At 37.5% G+C, this 23,067-nt stretch overlaps 1 protein-coding gene across 5 annotated transcripts in view; it reads left to right on the top strand.

Moving 5' to 3' along the window:
• The window catches only part of NFIA (nuclear factor I A), a 389,302-nt gene that overhangs the window by 192,961 nt on the left and 173,274 nt on the right, over positions 1 to 23,067 (top strand). For all 5 annotated transcript variants that reach the window (XM_012442494.2, XM_012442496.3, XM_012442491.3 and 2 more), the window contains exon 3: positions 7,636 to 7,701. In XM_012442494.2, the coding sequence (XP_012297917.1) occupies positions 7,636 to 7,701 (66 nt within the window). The remainder of the gene's footprint in view (positions 1 to 7,635; positions 7,702 to 23,067) is intronic.

Raw genomic sequence — 23,067 nt, forward strand, 5'->3', positions numbered from 1 at the left:
ACATCTTGTTACAAAGACTGACTACTTCCTGGCTTAGACAAAGTGTTGCCTGATAAACAGACTTAACACACAAATGTCTGTCTGGAATAAACAACGGCAAGCTGAGATTTCCATTTCCATTAAATTCAAAGATAATCTCTTTCCCAGTATATGAGAATTAAGAACCTGTTCTTTAAAACCAGGTCTGTGCTCCTGATGTTTTATTCTAGAATCACATTATGTGGCAGTTGGGGTTGATTTTTACAAAGAAACAAAAACTTGTTGGGATGTGAAGATTTGTATGGCAGAGGTAAATGTACATTTGTGGGAGCCTTATGAGTTTCAAAACCAGGTTTTCTTGCATTATTTTATTTGAACCACACAACAATCCTGTTAAATTAGGCAAAATGATCAGTAGTGTCTCCATTTTACAGATGAAGAAACTGAGATCCAGCACAGTTAAATTATATAGCTGAGGTTTTTAGGACACCATCTTTCTACCATTTCATATTCCTTTCAGTAGTGGAATATGAATGCAAGAAAGTTAGTACTTTAAAGTGTGACCTGAACTTAAATAGCATGTTTACATTTGATAGAGGGCATTTTATTATTTCAATAAAATTTTGTGCAGACATACAGGTACATAAAAATAATGCACATAGATTATAACTCAATTATGCTTCATTTTCATTTGAAACATTTATTTTTATAGTATGAAAGAATACAGGGAAATTTTCTACATTAAGTGGTATAGATGGCTGTGTGGGTGATCTTCAAGTATGTATCATTCTGTTGAAGAATTCCAAGAACCTAGTGTTATGATTAATTCTGATTGTGAAAAAAGTGACTAAACAGGGAAATTAAGCACAATCTGCTATGCAATGATGTTACAGGGATGACTTTTTAAGTCGGTTTTTGTTTACATGGGAGTGGGCAGGTGGTCAGGTAGACTCAATAACTTGAGTTCTGAATTAATCAGCAGGTACCACTGTGAACACAGCGCCTCTTATGGGGAAAACAAAATTCAGAATGATTACCTAGACATTTTAGTTTAGTTTAGTCAAAGGGTCTTGTCAAAGAAAATGTGAGAAGTTATAAACTTAGTCAAAGTATCATGTTTGCCTGTCTTTTATAATCACCAGCTTCTTACCATTGACTTCATTTATAATATTACTGAAAAAGCTGATCATTACTTGAAATTCAGTCTCATGGGAAGATTGAAGGTTTAATGATTGAGTCATTTTGTCATTACTTTCAGAGTGACTGAATTTGTCATTTTTAAAGCTTAGAAATGATCCTCCTCTCACTGTCATAACACAACAATAGTTATGCCATTTCATTTTTTTTCTCAACATGTTAGAACTGTGTATCATTCTGCAACCTCCTCGTGCACGTAGAAAAATAACACATTGATGAGTAGGTGATAAGGCAGTTGACTCACTCTTCAACTTAAACAGTCTTATCATCATACACAGTACCGACTAAACAGATGGGCCCTGGAATACCAGCATTAATGAAATACCAGAAAAATTGAATTTCTGTAAATTTAATATTTCACAAACTCATGGCCAGAAAGGCATTACAAAAAGAAAAGTTTTGAGAAAGAAAATTCTAGTAACCTAAATTATACAACTATCTTAAGTAGGCCTTGACAGTGCGGTACACCGGAGTGACTTGGGGGTGGATCTCCAGAGCAGCTGGCAGCCCCCGGGGTGGTCTGGTGGAGCCCTTCCAAGTGGCTGCTGCAGGAACACAGACTTGCTCCCTGTCCGAATCGGGAGTAGAGGAGATGAGGACCAATGTGTGCAAACTAGCCTGGTCCTTTTGGAGCTAGGGGTTCCCCTGCACCCTGCCCCAGCTCCCCATCTCCCTTTGATGAAATACTTACTCTGCATACTTTAGTTACTGCAGTTACCATGTACATATATCTAGACTAACACTCAATTCTAACTTGCTGGGAAAGTTATAAAGATCAAATTTTGTATTTAAAATCCAGTAATGATAAGATTCCCCATTTAAAGAACCACAGAGTATTTCCATTTTTAAAGCATAAGAAAACTTTTGTGGTATGACTCACCTCATAATTTATCTGTTTTAGAAACTAGGTTACTGTATGTTAATTTTTCATTAAGCGGGCCACAGTTGTGTACATTAATTGACCTTAAATATTAGTTTGGTTATTCACTGAGCTTAAAAGATTTTATTCATTCTCTGGAAATGCTAATAATAATTGCATATTTTCAGTGGTCCTGATTTAGTAATGGTGTTACAGATTTCTGTTTGTTCTTAACCAGACCGTGATGGATAATATTATATTTAGCTGAAGGTGTTGTATTCAACAATGTTTACCCTTTAGCTACAAATTGTATATACATATGTACACCTGTACGCTGACATTCTACATTCTAAAATAAGGTTTTTCAAATATTTTCCTCACATTTCAGTCTTTAAGGTCATGGTCATGCTAGAAAACAATAGATAATTTTCCTAAATATATAAAGTATTACAATAATAATTTCTTTTATAACTGCAGCTGTGTCTAGTAAGCAAAATGTGACTATTATAGCTATTTGATTTGCCGGATTTCGTTACTGTAACAAACTATTAGGATACATGTTGATCAAAATAGAGTAATTTTTTAAATTATGCCACTCAGAACAGAATTATTTTTCTATTATAACCTTATCGATATAGAAAAATGAATTCTTTGGCCTGACTCTTTTGCAGATTACTCATCTCCCCAAACCCTAAGAAACTAAAATTTATTTAATTTTGAACATTTTTAAGGTCTACAATTGTAGACAGTAACTGTTCATTGTACTCAGAGTGTAATTGCCCTTATTCCTTACTTTCTTTTACCTCAGAAATGTTCCTGACTCTTTATTTATTTGCAGGAAAGTATTCACTCCTGTCTTGGGCCTTTTCGTTTTTATACTACAAGCAACTCTAACTCATGAGAGGGGAATTTTCACTTTATTTCTTTCACTAGTATTTTGGGGTTTGGATGCCTTCTGGTTTCTTCATACCGTCTTTTAATTTGGGAGGTTTAAAACTGGACATAAAATTCTAACAAAGGCTCTTCAGATTTCATCTTTGGCCAAATCGTTATGCACGTAGGGAGGTTGAAACTTAGGCTATGTTATTTTTCTAGTGGAACCAGAATTCGTGCTTTTATGGTCCATAGACTTTTGTTGCTGTCATGTTGATGGACTAGGAATTACGTTGGTGTGTTTTGGGGTGGGAAGGGTTCTTCACCAGCGTGTCTGCTTTTCCTTTATCAAGCAGTTCACAACAGCAGTAGTGAGGATTTTGAGGCAGTCTACAGACACCAGAATATGGTGGGTTTCTCTAATCTTTGTAATTTTTAAATGTGTGAAATATTCCTCCATCATTCGTCATTTTAACCTGTGTACATTTCTGGAGGGCCTCCTATGTGTCAGATACAGCCTTGAGCTCAGCCTCTGTGCTGCGTGGGCCGGTAGACCGTAGGAGGTGATTGTCTGCAACTTCTAAACACTATGTAAGATTTCCAAATCACTCACAAACCAGAGGGATATGCCTTATATTCCCTTGCCAGGCCTCAAGAGGCGAGGCATCAAGCAGAGATAAAGGACTTTTTTTGCCCTCCTTTCTCGTCTTAGAAGTCCCACTCCCCTTTCAGGTGTAAGCTTAGTATATTTTTCAGTCACTGACAGTGGTTCAGTATTAGAAAGCTGAACAACAATTGAAAATTCGTCTCTTCAGTTCAGCAGTTATTGAACTCCTTGGCTGGGCCAGGCACCCTGTGGAAAGTACTGGGGATAAGAGACGAGTAGGAAGGAACTCTTTTCTTTAGAAGCTGACATTCTCAGGAGATGGTTTAAACTCACCTTAGTACGGCATAGTATTAATCACACAGGGATACAAATGCAATGAAAAACGGACTGGAGAGGACCAAGTAGGTGAAAGACAGCATTATTCTATCTTTGTTTCTTGCTTAGAGAACGTAAAATACATGGAAGGGATATCTATATTTTGGCCTCATTAGTTTTACCATAGTAACATGTTTTGATCATTCCTCACCTTCCCCCAAAGGAGTACTGAAGTTTCATTCTGAAGGGGAGCCGACTTGAGGTTTGAGGAGCCGCATATGTATACATGCAGCAAATCCAGTACAAGGTTTCCGTTCTTGCATTGTACAGGCTTTTGGAAGCAGAGACTAATATATAGGCATTAGGATTTATTTTATTCCTTTCCCTAGTGATTATGTTGACAGTGAACTATCTTTGTCTGAGTACTCCAGTTATATAGCTATAGGCGCCATAAAACTGCATAGATGGATGACTACCAGTTCAATTAAGAGGTCTTAACCTAGCCTCCCATATGCAAACCTTGTCTATTTTAGGTTTAAATTTCTGCTCATAAATTTTTTAAAAACCCAAGGAAACATTGCTTTTCAAGGTTAGGCTGAAGTCTAAGTTTCCTTAAACATAAAGCAAATCCCTAGATGGGAAAAAAAATTGATAACCCTAATGTACTTCCTCATGAGAGCATTTCCAATCCCATCCTTTACACACAGTGTATGTAAGTAATATTCTCTTCATTGTAATATACAAATCTTCTGACTTTCCACCAGTCACCCAGAGAAACTTACTGGTATGGGAGACTCAAATACAAGAAGAACATCCAGTTCTGTGCAGTTGGGTTTGTTTTCTGGGGCTCCTAATTATTTCAGGTGGTAGAAATCAATCAACCATGTGCTATTTGTCCAAAAGAGTAAGACACAAAGTTACCTTGGCTTCTGACAGGTGTCTATGGAGTATATGAAGGAGAAAAGTAAATTAATTTTTAACCTTCTAGATACTGTTTTAATGCAAATGTTTGAGGAAGAGATCTTTCGTTTGTATTAATTATGTATGGTAGGAATTAATTTGTAATTCTGGTCATCTGGTTGGCTCCACACTTAACAGCATCAGTGACCTTTTGCAATACCAGAAAGAGCGTCCGTGCGTCCTCAGCAGAGAATAGCACTAGGACTGGGTAGTTTTGCTCCTTCTTGGCTGAAAAGAAAATGGTATTGAACGGCCCAGGGTAGAAAATAATGATTGAAGTTTTGAGATCATTTACATTTTCATGTAGGTCTTTGGCTTTGCCTGCCCCTCAGCAGGATGGTGCATTTTAGTGTGCAGTCCTCAGATGGATAGCTGTGTCTCCAGCTTTTGAGTAAAACTAGAAAAATTAAATTCCGTTTTCAGTTTGGCTAGATGCCTTCCCTAGTGTTTGTATCTGAGCTTTCATGAGAACGCCGCGGCCCCTTGCAGACCAACTCTGAGCATTTTCTTACCACTCACTCCTGTGCTGTTGGTTTGCTTATTTTTCTGTGGCTTGGAATTTTAAACTTTCTTTGAACATACCTACTATTCATCTTTTATTGCTGTGCATGTTTTCTATTATTATGCTATAGTTCTGTAAAGGTAGGGTGGCAAACCAAGTATAAATGAAAAGTGAAAAGAAGAAAGATGTCCATTTTCAGATTATATAAAAAAAAATTAGGGTCTTCCCTTATTCCTTTTTGCCTTAATATCAACATAATTGGCTATTGTATATCTAAATTAATTGAGATAAAACTATTTTCCATTTATTCATAGAGACGTGATAAAGATATTACACGTAGAAGTAATACATGGATAGAGATGTATGTTTGCTAGTATTTTTCCAAAGAAAATGTTATGTTTGGCCAAATGTTATATATCTGTTTTGAGACATAATCAAGAATTCTAATTTTCCCTAAAACAAAATTAGATATTTTGCTTTCATTTTAATTATGAAAATTAATGGTTTAAGATTTTCCAGAACAAAAATAATAGAGGTATGTCTTTCTCCTAAAACATATTGAATTACTACTTAAAATATTTAATGTGTAATTTCTGATGGCAAAATTATAGGTTCTTTCCCTAGAAGAAAAAAGAAGGTAGTCATACTGTATTTTTTAATTGTTTGTGATAAATGTAATATTAATTTATGTAGTTAATATTTTAAATATGGGTCAATATTTAAAATTTTTTTAATTTTAAAATTTAAAATATTTAAAATTGTTTGCATTTCTAATTTTTAGTGCAGGTTTTGTATTTTTGTAGCTTATTCTGAATGATTTCTCTAAAGGTTTTTGGCACATAATAATACATTTTGTTTGTGTCTTCTCTGTGGCAATTGTTACAGAACGATAAAAGCTGTCACTTTGCCAGACTTAAATAAAAATTCACTTTTTAGCATCTTTTGTTATTTAAACCTTTGACTCAACAGAGAAAGTTTGCTATAGTCACCCGATTAAGATTATTTGAAAATTTTAAAACAGATATTTTCGCTGTAGCACTTTCTTGTAATTAAAATCTTCATTTGCTTAAAAGCAGGGAGTCTTTTAAAGTAATAAATTAGCATTTCTAGACCTAAGGTCACTAGTAGTGCTACTTCTTTCTGCAGCATCTCCAAGAAAGAGAAGGGCGATGCTATAACTCAGTTGCTGTGGAAGTAATATTTTCAATTTAATCTCAGTTAAGTGTCGTGACCTTTTGACCTTACATTAAACTTGCAGAAATGTGGTCAAATTTCAAACAGCTAATTCTAAACCTGTGAAGTCAAGGTGAAGCTAGGATTCAAGTTTTCCACAGATACAGAGGTTTTTTTAAAAAAAAAAAATTTTTTTTGTTTGCTTTTAAACAATATTGTAAATTACTTCAAGTCTCAGAAAACACTTTATTTTTATGTCAGAATTTTTCCCCTTGAAACATTTTGCTTGTGTTTTTCTCTCCTCTCCCCAAAAAAGTACCATAAATATGCTTGTTTCTAATTTTGTGAAATTCTTTTGATCTAAGTTAATTTTATCTAATTTAAAAATTTACTTTAATTTTTAATGATTTCATTTGGAAATGAAGTTAATTGAACTCTTTTTTTAGTTTGAAAATATGATGATGTTTTTTAAATTAAAAAAAGTTTAATTCTATAAAGGTGTGCAAAAATCTGTTTTTGCAAACAAGCCCTTTTAGCATCTCCCAAATACATCAGTACAGGAGAAAAATAATTCTTATAAAGCAGGGGAAAGTCATACTTCAGAAAGACTTCTTTGAGTTATGCAGTTATTTCAAGAAAATGTGCTGGAATATTAGGACTCTAGTATTTAATGGTGTTAGTCTGCCTAGTCTGTTGCTGGAATGCAGAGCTAAATATCAACAGAACTTGTTACTGTTGTTTGGGTTGCTTTTATATACCAGCTTCAAAATATGTTTTGACACTTTATTATGTTCTGAATCAAGCTTCAGATGTGTGTAATGAAGGATGAAGTCTTTATCAGACTCGAGTGTATAAATAGTGGAGAAGAGCAGTTTGGAAATGGTCTCTCTAAGAGAATGGTTGCTGAAGAGCTTCAAGTTGTGATCTGGCAAAAGCTAACGCCACTATAGGTGTCAGCAAACCGGAGCCCTCTCTAAAGGCACAGGCTGCTGCTGCATTTTCGTCTCTTTCTTTTCTTTTTCCATGTTTTCTTTTCTTCATGTCTCATGTCATTTCTGTAACGTTCCCATTCCTAGTTTATAGGTTGAACCTTTTGAGAAAGTCTGGCACCTCTGATCCACTTTCCCTTGCAGACCCTGTAATTTTTGGCCGTATTTTTATGTTTTTCAGATTCAAGTCAATCTGAAAGTCCCAGCCAGCCAAGTGACGCTGACATTAAGGACCAGCCAGAAAATGGTAAGTTTAGCTTGAGACTCTAGCTGCTGCATTCAGAGTCCACAGCAGCCAGCAAGCTGACTTAAGGGCAAGGATTTGGGGGCCTACCCTATAAGTAGCCCACAGTAGTCACAATTGCAAGGACTCGGAAAAACTCAAGTAGATTACTTTTAACAGGGCAACTTCTTGTTCTCTGGATCACCCCAGCAGCCTCAGGACCCCCTGGCCCCAGACACTATTAGGGCGCCCATGAGAACCTTAATTCCCAAGGAAGTTGATTACCCATTTAAACTATGAGAAGTGGAGTTAATTTACCAAATCAGATTTTTTTTAAATAGCATTAAGTGAGGAATCATGGCTTTTTCATTTCATTTCAGTTCTTTAATGTGGTAAATGCCCCATGATCGTCTTCACTAGTGATTTAAGATCATTCATTCACAAGCTAGGCCTTTTGGGAGCTCAACCCTTTGCCAATTGCTTTGAGAAAAAAAAAACTCTATGCCTTTGAAGGATTTTTCTACTTTAAATTGTCTAAAATAAAATAGGATACAAGACAATATTAAATTCCACAGTTGCGTAAATATCTATATTAAAATAGAACACACACATTATATATGAATATCATAATATTTGGTAAAATGCTGAATTTGTGGCACTACAAGTATGAAAAAGATTGTCATGGATTGGAATTTTAGATTGAATAAAACTGTAGGTTTTAATAAAAACAGAGACATGAACTAGCAGTAACTCTCATATATACATAGATAATTTCACAGATATCATCTCATAAAATTCCAAAATGTTCTTTGCTGATAGCACTGAGGACTCAGGTAGAATGCTTTACCTTGAAGGAGCTGTGGGGAGAATATGCCATTGTGATAAAAAACTTAGGCTGCGAGCTGGGCCCACACCTGTGGGTGACTCACACTTGTAATCCCAGCACTTTGGGAGACCGAGGCGGGTGGATCACGAGGTCAGGAGTTCGAGACCAGCCTGGCCAACATGGTGAAACCCCATCTCTACTAAAAATACAAAAATTAGTCAGGCACAGTGGCGCACACCTGTAATCCCAGCTACTCGGGAGGCTGAGGCAGGAGAATTTCTTGAACCCGGGAGGCAGAAGTGGCAGTGAGCTGAGATTGCATCATCGCACCAACTCTGGGTGACAGAGCAAGACTCTTGTCTTTGAGCAGGCAGGCAGGAAGCTGTGGTGTCAGACCTGCATTCAAATTCTGCCTCTACTGTTTCTCACCTGTGTGATACTGAATAGGTTATTTAACCTCTCAGAGTATTGATTTATTCCTCAAAAACAGGGTAATAATATTACCTGCCTGTTGAAGAATTAAATAAGATAATATGTGTAATGTGCTTATCATAGTATCTTTCATAGAGTTTATGCTTTAAAAATGTCAGCTGTGGTTCATTATGACTCATTATTTTTCTTGTCAATATAATCCTACCATATTTGTTTTTCACCCACTTTGAATGACCCCATTGCTTGAATCTCTTCCTTTTGTTGTCATGTACATTGTTCCATGTTGATCTCCATCCGATCTTTTGAAAAGATAGGCAAATGGAATTATGTTTGTATTGTGGGATGAAGGATCAAGTTTACTACATTAGATATCCTATCACTAATTTTTCAGAATATGTTTTATTTCCTACCCTGAGAAATGTTGATTACATTGCTGGCTTCTAGCATTAAATACAGACTGCTTGGCTATTCCTCTCCTCATCCTGGTATTTTGGTGATATTTTCTTTATCAAAGTTGTCTTTTTAAAGCAGGCAGTAAAAAAAAAAAAAAAAAAAAAAAGTACTCTAGAGGTTTGTTTTTAGTGTCATATACAGCTACATCTTATTTTTTGTTGACATTTTAAAGAGTGGTATTTATAGACTAGTTTCATTCTTTATTTTCCACTTGACTTGTAGGTGATACCTTCAAAGTTTCACTTCTTTCTACATATTGTATTTGTGCATAATCTCCCTAAAGATGTCTCCAGAGGTATCATTTTATTTTCATTTTCAAAAATGTGTGGACTGTAGGGGTGTGTAGTTCGCATATTTAGGTCTGGCCGCCCCTCTAGCAGGCCTGCGATTCATCTGTCTTCATAAAATGGCCAACAAGCTGTTCACATGCAAATATAAATTGAGAGCATGAGAGGCCTGGCATGCCTTTCTGGAGCCGCCTGCAATCCCAATATTGTGTGTTTCCCATTCCAGAAAGCAACCAGGATTGAGCCTGGATTTTTCGGCCAAAGGCAGAGAGATACTAGCCAAGTTCACTTTTAACCTCAGATCACTTGATGCTACCTCAAGGATTTACGCTATCATTTCGGGGAACTCATATGAGTTCAAAGAAAGAAAGAATTAATATATAGGAGATAAAGTAATAAATTCCTTTCCGTTTTCAATTTGTTTCAAAGAAAAAGTAGTAGACGCCGCTTTTATTTTAGCCCCAGTTGAAGAATTATCAGCCTACTCAGTTTTCTGCTTCTTGTCAATCTCAGATGAAGTTAGTGGAAGAAAAATGATTTTTATCTCTTCCTTAAAGACATATAATCCCAAAAGGAATAAGTGAAGATCCAAGGCTTGGTATTTACATGCATTAGATAAGGTTCTACTCTCTGGTGTTACATTGATCAAGAGAATGTTCCCTCTTTTTCATTACCTCAGGATATGAGGATGAATTCCTAAGAGGCTTTTGTGTGTTTTGTTTTGTTTTGAAAGAGGGAACTCTCATAGGTGTATCAACAAAGTTCTAAGAAATTTTGGAATCTTGCTGATTGAAGAAGTAACAGACTTGATTCTTCAAATAAGATGGGAACTCGTTACTTCACATATATGTGTGTGTGTGTAAATATATATATATGTATGTGTATATATGTGTGTAAATATATATATGTATGTGTATATATGTATGTATATATGCAAAGGAAAATAATATTATTTTTATCCTAGCTCTTGAAAAAGGTAATGGGAAACGAATGGTATTTCCCTAGTAAACCATGGAGAATGAATAGACAAATGGTAACACACTGTTTCATCCAAAATCGTAAACTGGGCCATGTAACTTTACCTAAAGTGGATGCAGCTGTTTCTTCCCTGTCCAACTGGTCTGTTTTTTTCTGTGGAATTTTTGCTTTCTTTTCTTGTACTCCCTTAAGACTCAACTTGTAAAAGAAAACAAATCTTTGTCCAATTAGAGCATTAGATGGGAATTTTGACGGAATTATCTGAAGCCCAGAGATAAAACATCAGAATCTTTGAAACTCAAAATTGGTATAATATAGTGGGTAATAACTCTGCCTCTGAAGTCAAACAGACCTGAGTTCAAATTAAGTAATGGCTGAGGGACTGCGTAAGGTACACCCCAATCTCAGTTTTCTTACCAGTAAAACAGAAATACTAAAAGGAGGCCAGGTGCAGTGGCTCACACCTGTAATCCCAGAATTTTGGGAGGCCAAAGTGGGTGGATCACTTGAGGTCAGGAGTTCAAAACCAGCCTGGCCAACATGGTGCCCATCTCTACTAAAAATACAAAAATTAGCCAGGCATAGTGGCACATGCCTGTAATCCCACTACTCGGGAGGCTGAGGCAGGAGAATATTTTGAACCCGGGCAGCAGAAGTTTCAGTGAGCCAAGATGGCACCACTACACTCCAGCCTGGGTAACAGAGAAAGACTCCATCTGAAAAGAAAGGAAAGAAAAGAAAAAAAAAGAAAAACTAAAAGGATCTATCACATGAGTGTTAAACTGAGACTCTGCATACAAAATAGCATTCTGCCTGCCCAGTAAGGACTCAAAAAAATATTACCGGCCGGGCGCAGTGTCTCACGCCTGTAATCCCAGCACTTTGAGAGGCCGAGGCGGGCGGATCACGAGGTCAGGAGATGGAGACCATCCTGGCCAATATGGTGAAACCCTGTCTGTACTAAAAATACAAAAATTAGCTGGGCATGGTGGCGCGCGTCTGTAGTCCCAGCTACTTGGGAGGCTGAAGCAGGAGAATTGCTTGAACCCGGGAGGCGGAGGTTGCGGTGAGCCAAGATCGCGCCACTGCACTCCAGCCTGGCTCCTGGCGACAGAGCAAGACTGTCTCAAAAAAAAAAAAAAAAAAAAAATTACTGTTACTACTTTACAGTTAAAGCTTGTCATATTTACAACGAGTATGTGTATTCAAGAGGTCCAAAGCTGGGAGCCTTGGAGTGGAAGGAGATGGTGTCAGAAATATACCAAGACTTTTAGAGACATCTTTTGTGGGTACTTACCCTGCTCTGAAATGTCAGACATAGGTTTCCTAAATCCCCATAATCCCATGGTACCACGTCTGTTTTCCTGTTTTGTTTTATCCTCACAATCTGTTCATCTCCCATGAGTTTGAGAACCAGGGAATTGCAAAAAGGATTCAGAGTTGCTGGAACCTTCAGAATGAGTGCTCAAGAAGGTAATTCTGGAAAGAAGAGACTCCTCCTAGATGTCTTTAATTTTAGCTGAGTTTTTCCTTGGCACAACCCAAACTTAAAAACTGTAAGCTGATTAAGGGTAGGATTTATGACAAATTTCTGTTTAAAAAATCCTTCACAGTTTCTAGATCTGTGCCTTGAACTTAGTGGGTTCCTAGTACTTATTTGCTTAATGAATAAAATTAACAAGTAAATGAATATATTGTCATTACTCCCAAATATTTTTGGAGTATCTGTTCACTTTTGATTTACCTAGAGATTTTAAAAAATAAACAAAACAAAACACTCTGGGAAAGCTGAAAACCTAATTTGGGTGTGAGCGAAGTCTGAACTCAGACACATGGACAGAGGTTAACAGATATAACTAGTAAGCCTAGGAAGTCAAAGCTGATGGCTAGGTACTAATGGCAATAGGACATCAGGTTGTCCCTCTTCCCTTCCTGCTCTCCCTGCACTTCAATGAGCAGGTGTGGTCAGATGTTTAAAATATCACCATTTTAGTTTATGCATGATGCTTGATTACCATAGGGAATGCGGTTCCGACAAAGTTCCCGGCTCTGATTGGTGTCATTTATTTAATCCTTTGGTATATTGCTGAAACCCCCTCTCTGGCTTTTCTAGAGCTCCTAAAGGTTTTAAGCTTTATTTGTTGGACTGTGACTTAGAACATCTATTTAAACAACCTTTGTGAATTCCCATGATATACTTTGGGAACTTTAAACGTGTTATGGGACAGAGCATTTGAAGTGCCTGCCTGATATTCACAGGGCCTGCGAACAGTCCTCCAAAGCTTGCATTCTGTGGTGCGTCAGGTCAGTCATTAATGAGGGTAAAGCTCATGTGATAGCCTTCTTACTTAATTCAAGACACGTTTCTGTAGGGCTGCAGTGAGTCAGTGTCTGAGGGAACAGTATAGGCCAGCGTTGGCACTCTGAAAACACCCCCCCCACTGGGTCTCACTGTTATCCGTGAAGGCACCCTTAACTAAAAAAAGAAAATGTGGGGCTCCCTTGCCAGAGAGAAAAGCTGTATTCCCCTGGTTATTTTTCCCTTCTATTTGCTATTTCTCATCACCTGCACAGCCTGCTAATAATAACTTTATCTTAGTGGTTTTTAAAATGTGATATTTATAATAAGAAATCAGAGTTGGTATTTAGATGATTTCCTTTAGGTTTAATCATGTTTGTTCCTCCTCATTTATCTGGTAGTTGCACATATGTCGGTGGCATCAACCCTCAGATGGATCTTTGCAATCAGTGGAAGCCCATTAATCATGATGCTTGCCCCAGATTTTGAAAATTTTCAGCTCTACCTGCCAATTTGAAAATCACCCTGGAGTATTAGTTGAATCTAGCTTTCATGTTCACCATCTTCATTGATGTCATTCCCATCCTGAATTGTTAAAAGAGGTATCATTGTTAAATGTTACCAGGTGAACAAGGAATGTACTTCTCCTCATCCACAATTATTGGTATTTCATTCATTATTACTTAACTTACTGAATATTAAGTGTTTACAAAATAAATTTTAATGCTGCTGACTTCCTGACTTAAGATTTATGTTTAGGGCTGAGTACAGTGGCTCGTACCTGTAAAACTGGCACTTTGGGAGGCCAAGGCAGGCAGATCACTTGAGGTCAGGAGTTCAAGACCAGCCTGGCCAACAAGGTGAAACCCAGTGCCTTCTAAAAATAAAATAAAAATAAAAATAAATTAGCTGGGCGTGGTAGCAGACGCTTGTAATCCCAGCTACTCGAGAGGCTGAGGCAGGTTCATAGCTCGAACCCAGGAGGAGGAGGTTGCAGTGAGCCAAATCATGCCACTGCACTCCATCCTGGGTGACAGGGTGAGACTCTGTCTGAAAAAAAAAATTTATGTGTAGGATTTATTTTGTAATTTGGGGCTAAGAAAACAAAACTGTAAATATCTTTTTCTCTTTTTGGTAGACATTTTTTTATCTGACAATATTCTCTTTAAAAATTGTGGGCCTTCTTGTTTAATGTTTTAAATTGTTTTTACTACCTTCTCACATGTATAGTAGATATATTACAATATTATATTGTAATATTTATATATAGTTGGAAGGGAAAATAAAATTCATAAATCCAAGCTGCAAAAATTGTCACTGCTGGATAGACTGCTTGTTTTAGGAACTGTTTTGATTAATGTGTCATTTAGTTGGGTGATTTAAAAAAATTTGGAGTCAATGAAACCTTAGTTTATGTTTTACTGGGAAATAAGGAGCATTTTAGCACCATTGACTTGTAAATGCAATTTATCAATATTTCATAATTGGCATGACTTTCTTTTACAATTACCTAGCAACAGTTCCTCTCTGCAGTGTTCCTTCAAAAAAAAAAACCCCGCAGGGACAGACACAGTAGAATGACCACCAAAATAGCAGCAATAACAGTTATGATCAATATTCTAAAATATGTAAAGGTCCCAACTCAGGGAGACATTAAAACCTAAATGCCTTCTGGTTTCCAGATCTATATAATTAAATTCCAACTGATGAATTTTCAGCAATGCAATAGAGCTAGTCTCTCTTCTTTAAGAGACTAGGAAACTAGAATTTGGTTTGATCTGAAATGTCAGTCTGAAACTAGATGAATTTTGCCTTCTTAAGTACTGTTAGCAGGTGTGACCCATGGTTGTTTGCAAAGGCTCCTTAGAAATGCCTTCAGACAAAGGAAATTCTTGAGTCTTGCTCTGCGAAAGATGAGGTACCATCCTAGGCTGGGGGCTTCCCCAAGTGCATGACACAGAGGAGGCTGCAGAGCTTAAGCCACGGGATCCAGTGTACTTAAGGCGCCTTTTCAACTCAAAAATGGAGGGGTGTGGAGGGAGATTTGTAGCCATTTTAAAGTTGTCTTATCCTCACACATTATGGGTATTTTACTGTCTACACATAGAGAATAACTAGCTGAACAGACTTTAGGTTAGTTGGCTAGTAGCCAAAATAGGAAATGTTTTAGATCCTATTCCCCTGATTTTGAAGTTCTAAAATGGACTGACTGGGTGGTCTGTTTCAGACATCTTCCCCTCCCCGCTCCCCCCACCTCCAACCCTTCACACACAAAGAGTTACACAGGAAAGAAGAAAAAAAGGGATTTCTTTCTGGTCCTCAAATTCATTTGTGCCTGTGACTCTTGTCCCAGGAGAGACCCAGGAGTGCCCATTGAATGTAACATTCCTAGGAGAAAAGCACTGTAAAGTGTTTATTTAGAATGTATCTGGGAGTGTGTAATTATATACATAGATCTAGATTCTAAAAATATGAAAATATGAAGCAATACAATTTATGCCATATTTGAATTGGGCTCAAAAAGGAAATCAAATGAGAAGCCGTCATCAAATCACTGTGCGGTAGAAGGTGCACCTGGTGTTTGGCTACAGCTCCATCTGCTATTGCTCTGTTTTCCCTGTGATCTAAGCCTGGAACTGGTATGACAGGACCCTTTGACAGAGATATCCTTAGAAGGACCACTTCTAATGGCCACTTGCCATCCCTCCCCATCAATTAAAAATCAGTGTGGTGAAAGATCAGGGGAGCGAGCTCAGGTCAGGAATTGGGGATGAGTTTTCCTTGCCACAAATAATAGGGTCACTTCTGATTTTAAATTTGAATGTGAATTTGTTGTTTTTAAGCCTGATTTTAAATTTGAAAGTGAATTTGTTGTTTTAACATAATTTTTGGGAAGGAATTACCTCTTTGTGGATGATATTAGTAAACTGAATGTAATATAAATAATGTATTTGGGGATTTGGAGTCACTAATCCAGATTGATTAGTTGTCTGCTGGAAAAATTCATGTGGCCACAAGGATTTTTGGCACCTTTTCTCCCTGCAGCTTCCTCATTCTTTTTCTCTTCTTCAGGTTTTACTCAGCTCCAGGCAACTCTTTTCCCCCTGGCATTAGCTTGTCATTAAGGAAATCTACTGGGATATCTCAAATAGGGAGGGAGGGGAGGGGGCACTATTTGCTACAGATTACTCTGCCCCATCTCAGTTGTTAATTTCTATACTTGGTTGATTTTACCCCAAAGGGAACCAGGGAGTCTCATATGGCTTATCCACAGGCATCATATGGTGAATATCCAAAAAGAGAAATGTAAGGATATTGTGGCAAGGCTCAGCAAAATAGGAATAGCTTTCCAATAATCGCTCCATGAAGGAAAGTCAGTGTTTTCTTAGATCTCTGTAGGTATTTTATAACCAGAGAGCTTCTCAGCAAGTAGCACTTGTAAACTCAGAGATGAACAAGAAGAAGCCAAATCACAGCTTCTGAACAGGTCAAATTAGCAAAAGAGAGTTGCCATTAAAAGCCTGACACTGAGCATCTGTTGGGGGAAAATCAGTTGTCCAAGTCACTTAAAGACTTGTACCTCAATTTTCTCTTAAGTCATTTAACAGATCGTTCTTAAGAATTACTGGATATATTTGGATTATGCATTGGATGTGTTGAAGGAATACAGAGATAGAGCAGATGTCCTGCTCTTGAGAACCTGATAGTCTAGTAAAAGGGAAAAGACACCATTCGTTCCTTCATTCATTCAACAGGTATTTTTCAAATACACTCTTAAGAACCAGGCATGTTCTAGGCATCACACTGAGCAAAACAGAAAATCCCGCTCTTAATTGAGCTTACCTTCTTGGGGAAGGAGACAGACAATCAAGTAATTAGTACACATGCCACATGCCCAGTGGCATCAAACATTATAAAAAGAAAATAAGGCGACATAAGGGATGAAAGAAGGGAGGATGTCGGTACTGTCTTATAAAGGATAGTAAGGGAAGGCCTTTCTGATCTTTTGACATTTGAGTTAAGTCCTAAAGAAGTCAAAGTGAACTATGCAGATATCAGGGGCTTTTGTTCTAGGAAGAGGGAATATGAAATATAATGGCCCTGAGACATGCTGGAGAAACACTAAGGGGTTGGTATGATGTGAAGGGTACAAACAAGGAGAGAATAGTTGGAGGTGAGTAGCAGGAAGGCAAATCATATTGGATCTTGTAAACCAAGGAAAGAATATGGCACATCCTTGAAAAGCCATGATATGCTCTGGAAGAACACACATATGAATCTGTTCATTTCCTGATACAGTAGATATGTCCTGAGCCCCTACACGATGGTAGTCACTGCTCTAGATACTGAGTGTTCAATGGGAAGCAAAGTAGACAGAGTTTAGTGTGGAGTTATACACAAAGGCCTAATTCATAGCATTGTTAAAGAATGAGACTCTTTGATTTGCCATGGCAAATATCTTTTAGTACCTCCAAAGTTTTTCCCTCATGCATGTATTACTAAAAGCCAAGTTACTTGCATGGAATATTTGGTTTCACATACCCACTTGTGTAAACAATTATTTTTCAAAATGGACGTCTACGTCTGTGGAGTTTCAGCTTAATCGTGATCTCGTGACCCCATTAGATTATAACCCCCAGGTCTCACATACGTTCACCATGAAGGTGGATTTTGTTCCTTAAGAATTGCCAGATGCAGCAAATTAAAAATACAAGATGCCAGCCAGGCATGGTGGCTCACGCCTGTAATCCTAGCACTTTGGGAGGCCGGGGCCAGTAGATCACTTGTGGCCAGGAGTTCAAGACCAGCCTGGGCAACATGGCAAAACCCCATCACTACTAAAAATACAAAAATTAGCTGAGTATGGTGTTGTGTGCCTGTAATCCCAGCTACTTGGGAGGCCAAGGTAGGAGAATCACTTGAACCCAGGAAGAGGAGGTTGCAGTGAGCTGAGATTGTACCATTGTATGCCAGCCTGGGCAACAGAGTGAGACTCTGTCTCCAAAAAAAAAAACCAAGATGCCAAGTTAAATTTGAATTTCAGATAAACAATGAATAATTTTTTAGTATTGCATGAGATATACAAAGTATTCACTGTTTATCTAAATCAAGTCTTGTATTTTATCTGGCAACCAGTCCTAATTATCCACATACTCCTCTGGAGGTTACATAGGCAATAGTAACAGCAGTGTATGAAAAGGTTTGATTAGTCTGTGATGCTTTCACAGATCACAAAGGGTCAAACCACTGGAATTTAACCCACTGAAAATGAAATCTGGGAAGAGTACTACAAAGTTCTACTGACTTGGTCGCTTAAATTCCATTCCTCCCGCATCTGCTGGTACCTAGCCCGGTGGTTTTCCTGGAACAATAAACCACTTGTGAGGCACAGTCAATAGGTACAATACAATAGTTGAGAGCCACTCAACCCATGCAAGTGAGTGTATAAGTTTAATTAGTGGTATATTCATTAAGTAAGCCACTGGTACACTATGTAAGCCCATACATCTAGTTATTGGCAGACTGTTTGCTCATGAATGATGATGAAAATAAGAAATCAGTCAAATAATAGAGCATTTGGAATTTGTACATTCAAAGGTGAAGTAGAGAAATGGCACTTCTGATAAACTTGAAAATAGAGGGGCCATATTTTTCATGTGCTATATGGAATGATAAATGCATATGTTTTCATTTGTGATTGGGACAACTTTGCTAGGTATGACAAATCTTGTCTGAACATGTTAAAGAAATATAGTATAACCTTTGAATCCTCCTATTTAAAAACAATAATGTTCGTAGATTCAAGGAAAAAAATTTTGGAAATAGGGTTAAACTCTATTGGGCTCAGAGCCAGATAATAACAAAAATAATGATTTTTTGGTGATAATGATCATAAGAGTAGCTTACCTTCACTGTGGACTTTCTGTGTGCCAGTATGTTAGTTTGGGCCCTCCAAGAATAATGTATCCTGATAGGATTAGACATGCAAGAGATTTATTTGGGCAATACCTATAAAATATAATATAAAGGGGGACACAGCAAGAGTAGGTTGAGAGAACCTTTAGGCTGCAGTACATTTCCGACAGGTGGGAAAGGAGCGGGGAAGAATGAGGGATTAGGTTCGAAGACTCCAAGAGCTTTCACTCCCATCATCTAGGCTGGAGTGCAGTGGCATGATCATGGCTCACTGCAGCCTTGACCTCCCAGGCTCAGGTGGTCCTCCCACTTCAGCCTACCAAGTAACTGGGACTACAGGCACGTGCCACCACACCCAGCTCATTTTTTGTATTTTTAGTAGAGATGGGGGTCTCACTATGTTGCCCAGGCTGGGTTCAAACTCCTGGCCTCAAGAGATCTGCCTGCCTCAACTTACCAGTGTGCTGGGATCACTGGTGTGAGCCACTGTGCCTGGCCTAGATAGCAGTGAGCTTCTAAGAAAGTTTTGCCGAGGCCAATGAAGAGTCCCTGAGTTAAAGTTCCCTGTTGGAAGAATTCCGTGTTTTATACGAATGGGTCTGTGTTGGTATCCTCCCCCTCAGTTACTGGCTGGAAGGGGCCTGGAGGAAGTGTGGCCTTTAAGCAAATGTGGTGGTGGATTCAGAGAAGCAGCCCTGTCAGGCAACCATGTTCCTTGCAACAGGTGATCAGGGTGGCCCATTTTTAGTCATGGCCACAAGAGCCATGTACTGTGCTGAGCTTTATATTCATGATCTTATATCATCTTAATATAATCCTATGGAGATAGGTGCTTTAATTGTGCCCATTTCACAGATTAGGAAACTGTCACAAAGAATTTAACTAGCTTGCCCACAGTCAAGAAGGCATAAAAGGTATTCAGACTCACTCTAAGTCCAGAGTCTTGACTGCTTAACCACTACATTGTATTATAGAAAGAATGGAATTCAAACTCTGGTTCTGTAATGTATTGATTGTATAAATTTGAACAACTTATTTAAATTCTTACACTTTTATTTTCTAACGTGTAAGATGCGATGCCATCACCTTCCCAGGAAATGTGTTTTTGTTGCCATTTTGTTCTGAGTTCAAACAATGTTAGTTCCTTTTCCTTCCTCTTGTTTTGCTCTCATCTAGGATCGTCATCTCTTCCTTTATTTCTTATCTCATCTTCCCAGGTATCTGCCTCAGCCCTGTTCAGGCACCCACAGGCTTAATTACGTCCTCAGAACTAACAGGACTGTTTCTGTGTGGATTGTATGTCTGGATGTAGATAAGTAGACAGTGCCTAGCACTTGCAACAATCCATAATAGATACTCAATAAAGTGTAGCTCACCTTCTCTCTCATCCACCTCATTGCCTCATAGACGTGAACCAGGGTGCCAGGGGACATCTTCTTCTTTTTAAGTTTTTTTTTTTTTTTGACAAAATAACATTTTTATAGAACAATTGCATTCTTTTTTTTATGAACACTCTTAGTTCTTTTCTTCTACAGTCTCAAGTATTATGAATATATAGTACTTTAATAAATATTTTTAAACAATGGACTAAATTTTCATTGGATTTTTCTGCTTGAGGTGGAGACTGTAAAATGAGGTTAGTTGCAAGGTATTTATACCAGATGCCATTATGTTTGTTAGATAGCATAAAACAATTATGATTGCCAATAAATTTAAAAGTGTTTCACTTGCAAAAGATGTAGGAGTGTAGTTTTATTGAAAACATAAAATGTCTATTTTCATTCCCCATTTTTTGTGCAGTACAATCAAAATTTGCACCTCATTCCTTTCATTTCAGATTTCTGAATTATTTAAAAGAATCGGTTAATTCTCCATTTCAAGTGAGCAAGACAAAGTTCATTAGGGTATCTGATTCCTAGCGTGTCCCACACTCACAGATCATGTTAACTCCGCAGAGAGGTTTATCTTCTTTTAAAATTGCAAATGCTGCCCAAACTGAAAGCTTTTCAATTTAATGCATTGTTACAGCTTTGAACTCGAAGAGTAAGATCCTAAACAATAGAAAGAGGGAAAATGAAACACCTTGTCTGAGCTTGAGCCAATTCTAAAAGTAGCAGTGCAGAACGTCTGTGTCCTTTCAGTTCTAGATTCACAGCGCAGTATCATGAAATACATGCAAGTAAACCTTAGCACATGCTCGACCAGTAGTTACCAACTGGTGGTCCTTGAAGGGAGCCAGAGGAAAAATATTTTTAAAAAATTATGTATTTTCCCCCTTAGGTAAAGCTGCACTGGCTGAAGATTTTTGCTTTTGACTTTATGCTTGTGAACTCATGGGTTCTCTTATATTTATAGAGACTCTGGCAGTTATAGTTTGGATTCATTTAATGAAAGGTGGGAGAGTGATGAATTCTCTATGACTTAGTAAAGATGGTAAATTAAATACTTTGAGAAGCTGGTCCTATGAGAGGAAATGATTACAAGTTATCTATAATGGTGAGAAGATACAGAAGCCTCTGCTATAGACTCATGGCTAATAGCCTTTAACTTTCTCTTAGGGAAGATGAGGAAAGAAGGGAAAAGCAGGCGCTAGGAATAGCCAGTCGAGACTGGTTGTTGCAGGGGCTGCCTGTCATCTCCATGATGTATCCCTTTCCACTGTTCTTTCAGCAAATATCGTTGAATTCAGTTCTATCTGAGCAGAATTGATAGAGAGGCCAATGTGGAAAGCAGCTCAGAGTAGAAGACTTGGGTGGTACTGCTCTAGGTAAATTGACTGGAAATCATAACTTTGAAACAAAAGATTCTAAAGTTTTGTAGCCCAATCCTGTGTAAGTGTGTAGAATATTTGAGTTTTGGGCTCTGATCTCTGTGGTTTTTTTTTTAATTCTGTGCATTCATGAAAAAGGCAAGAAAATTGGTCAAATAATACTATGCTTGAAATGTGTTAATTTGATGTAATAATTCTGAGATGTAGAGGATGAGGAAACTGAGGCTCAGGGAAGTTGAGGCATATGTTTGTGATCAATAGCAAGTGAGTACCTGCTTCATGTTTCTTGGGAGAGCTTTGAGAATAAACAGGGATAATGGATAGTCGTGTGCTTTAAAATGTATTGTACTCAGCAACTATAATAACCTCAAATAATTTGTATTGTTAGGTTCTCAATGTACTGACTATATGTTCTGTCCCCCTACCCCAGGGAAAGTGTAGACTTGAGGTCAGGGAATAATAGTGGCATATGACATATAAGTGTTGTGATATGTCATATGTTAATACTACATAATATATGTAATAGTGTGACATATATTATGTATTACATTATTGAGTAAGTTTGTATTATATTATAATATGTCATCTATAGTCCTTATAATCTATTAGGACTTTAGCTGAACACCAGCCAATGAAAATAGTAAATGTCAACAAAAAAAAAAAAGAAGAAGGAAAATAGTAACTGTCACAATATGCTGAAAGTGAAGCCCATGAGAGAGGATCTGCAGAATTCCACAGTTTCCTCAGGATACCTCGCAGACCATGGGTGACATATGACCACCTGACATTGGTACCAAGTGATGGAGAATGCATTATTAGAAATAAACTTATATTTTCAAAGATTTCTTATTTTTAAAAGATACAATATAAATATAGATGGAAGCTCCAATGATTTCTTTGGGCACTTCTAATTTGCGTTTTGAGGAGACCGCTATTCTAGACTATGTGCTCCCTGAGGGCAGAAACTAGTGTGTATTATATTCCAAACATAATGTCTGGCACTCAGTAAATATTTTAGGTGAATGTGAATGAGTGAGTAAAGGGATAAGTGAATGAATCTTGTCTTCAGGAGTTTAAGTCTTTTAAGGGGAAAATAATACATAATCGTAGGTTATTCTCCTTCCAATTTCTCTTTTCTCAATTGTACATATATTTATTAATATATAATCTTTGTGCCAGGTAGTGAGCATGTCTACATAAATGTGATACCAATGCCATGCTCCCTGAGTACATATTCTAGCAAGGGATACAGATATTTTGATAGTTTTTTGCGTAAAATGTGATTGTGATCACCTAAAGTTATTTGGATGGTGTTTGGGGCATATGGTGGAGATACAAGTGATGAAAGCTATGCAAGAAGCAACAAAAGTAAAGTTAGAAGTGTTCAGAGAAGAGCTTATTAGGTATTTGACCTAAATGCTGAAGTGTA

Source organism: Aotus nancymaae, unplaced genomic scaffold, assembly GCF_030222135.1.
Source record: "Aotus nancymaae isolate 86718 unplaced genomic scaffold, 86718_ANA_hifiasm-v0.15.2.pri h1tg000007l, whole genome shotgun sequence".
NCBI lineage: Eukaryota > Metazoa > Chordata > Mammalia > Primates > Aotidae > Aotus > Aotus nancymaae.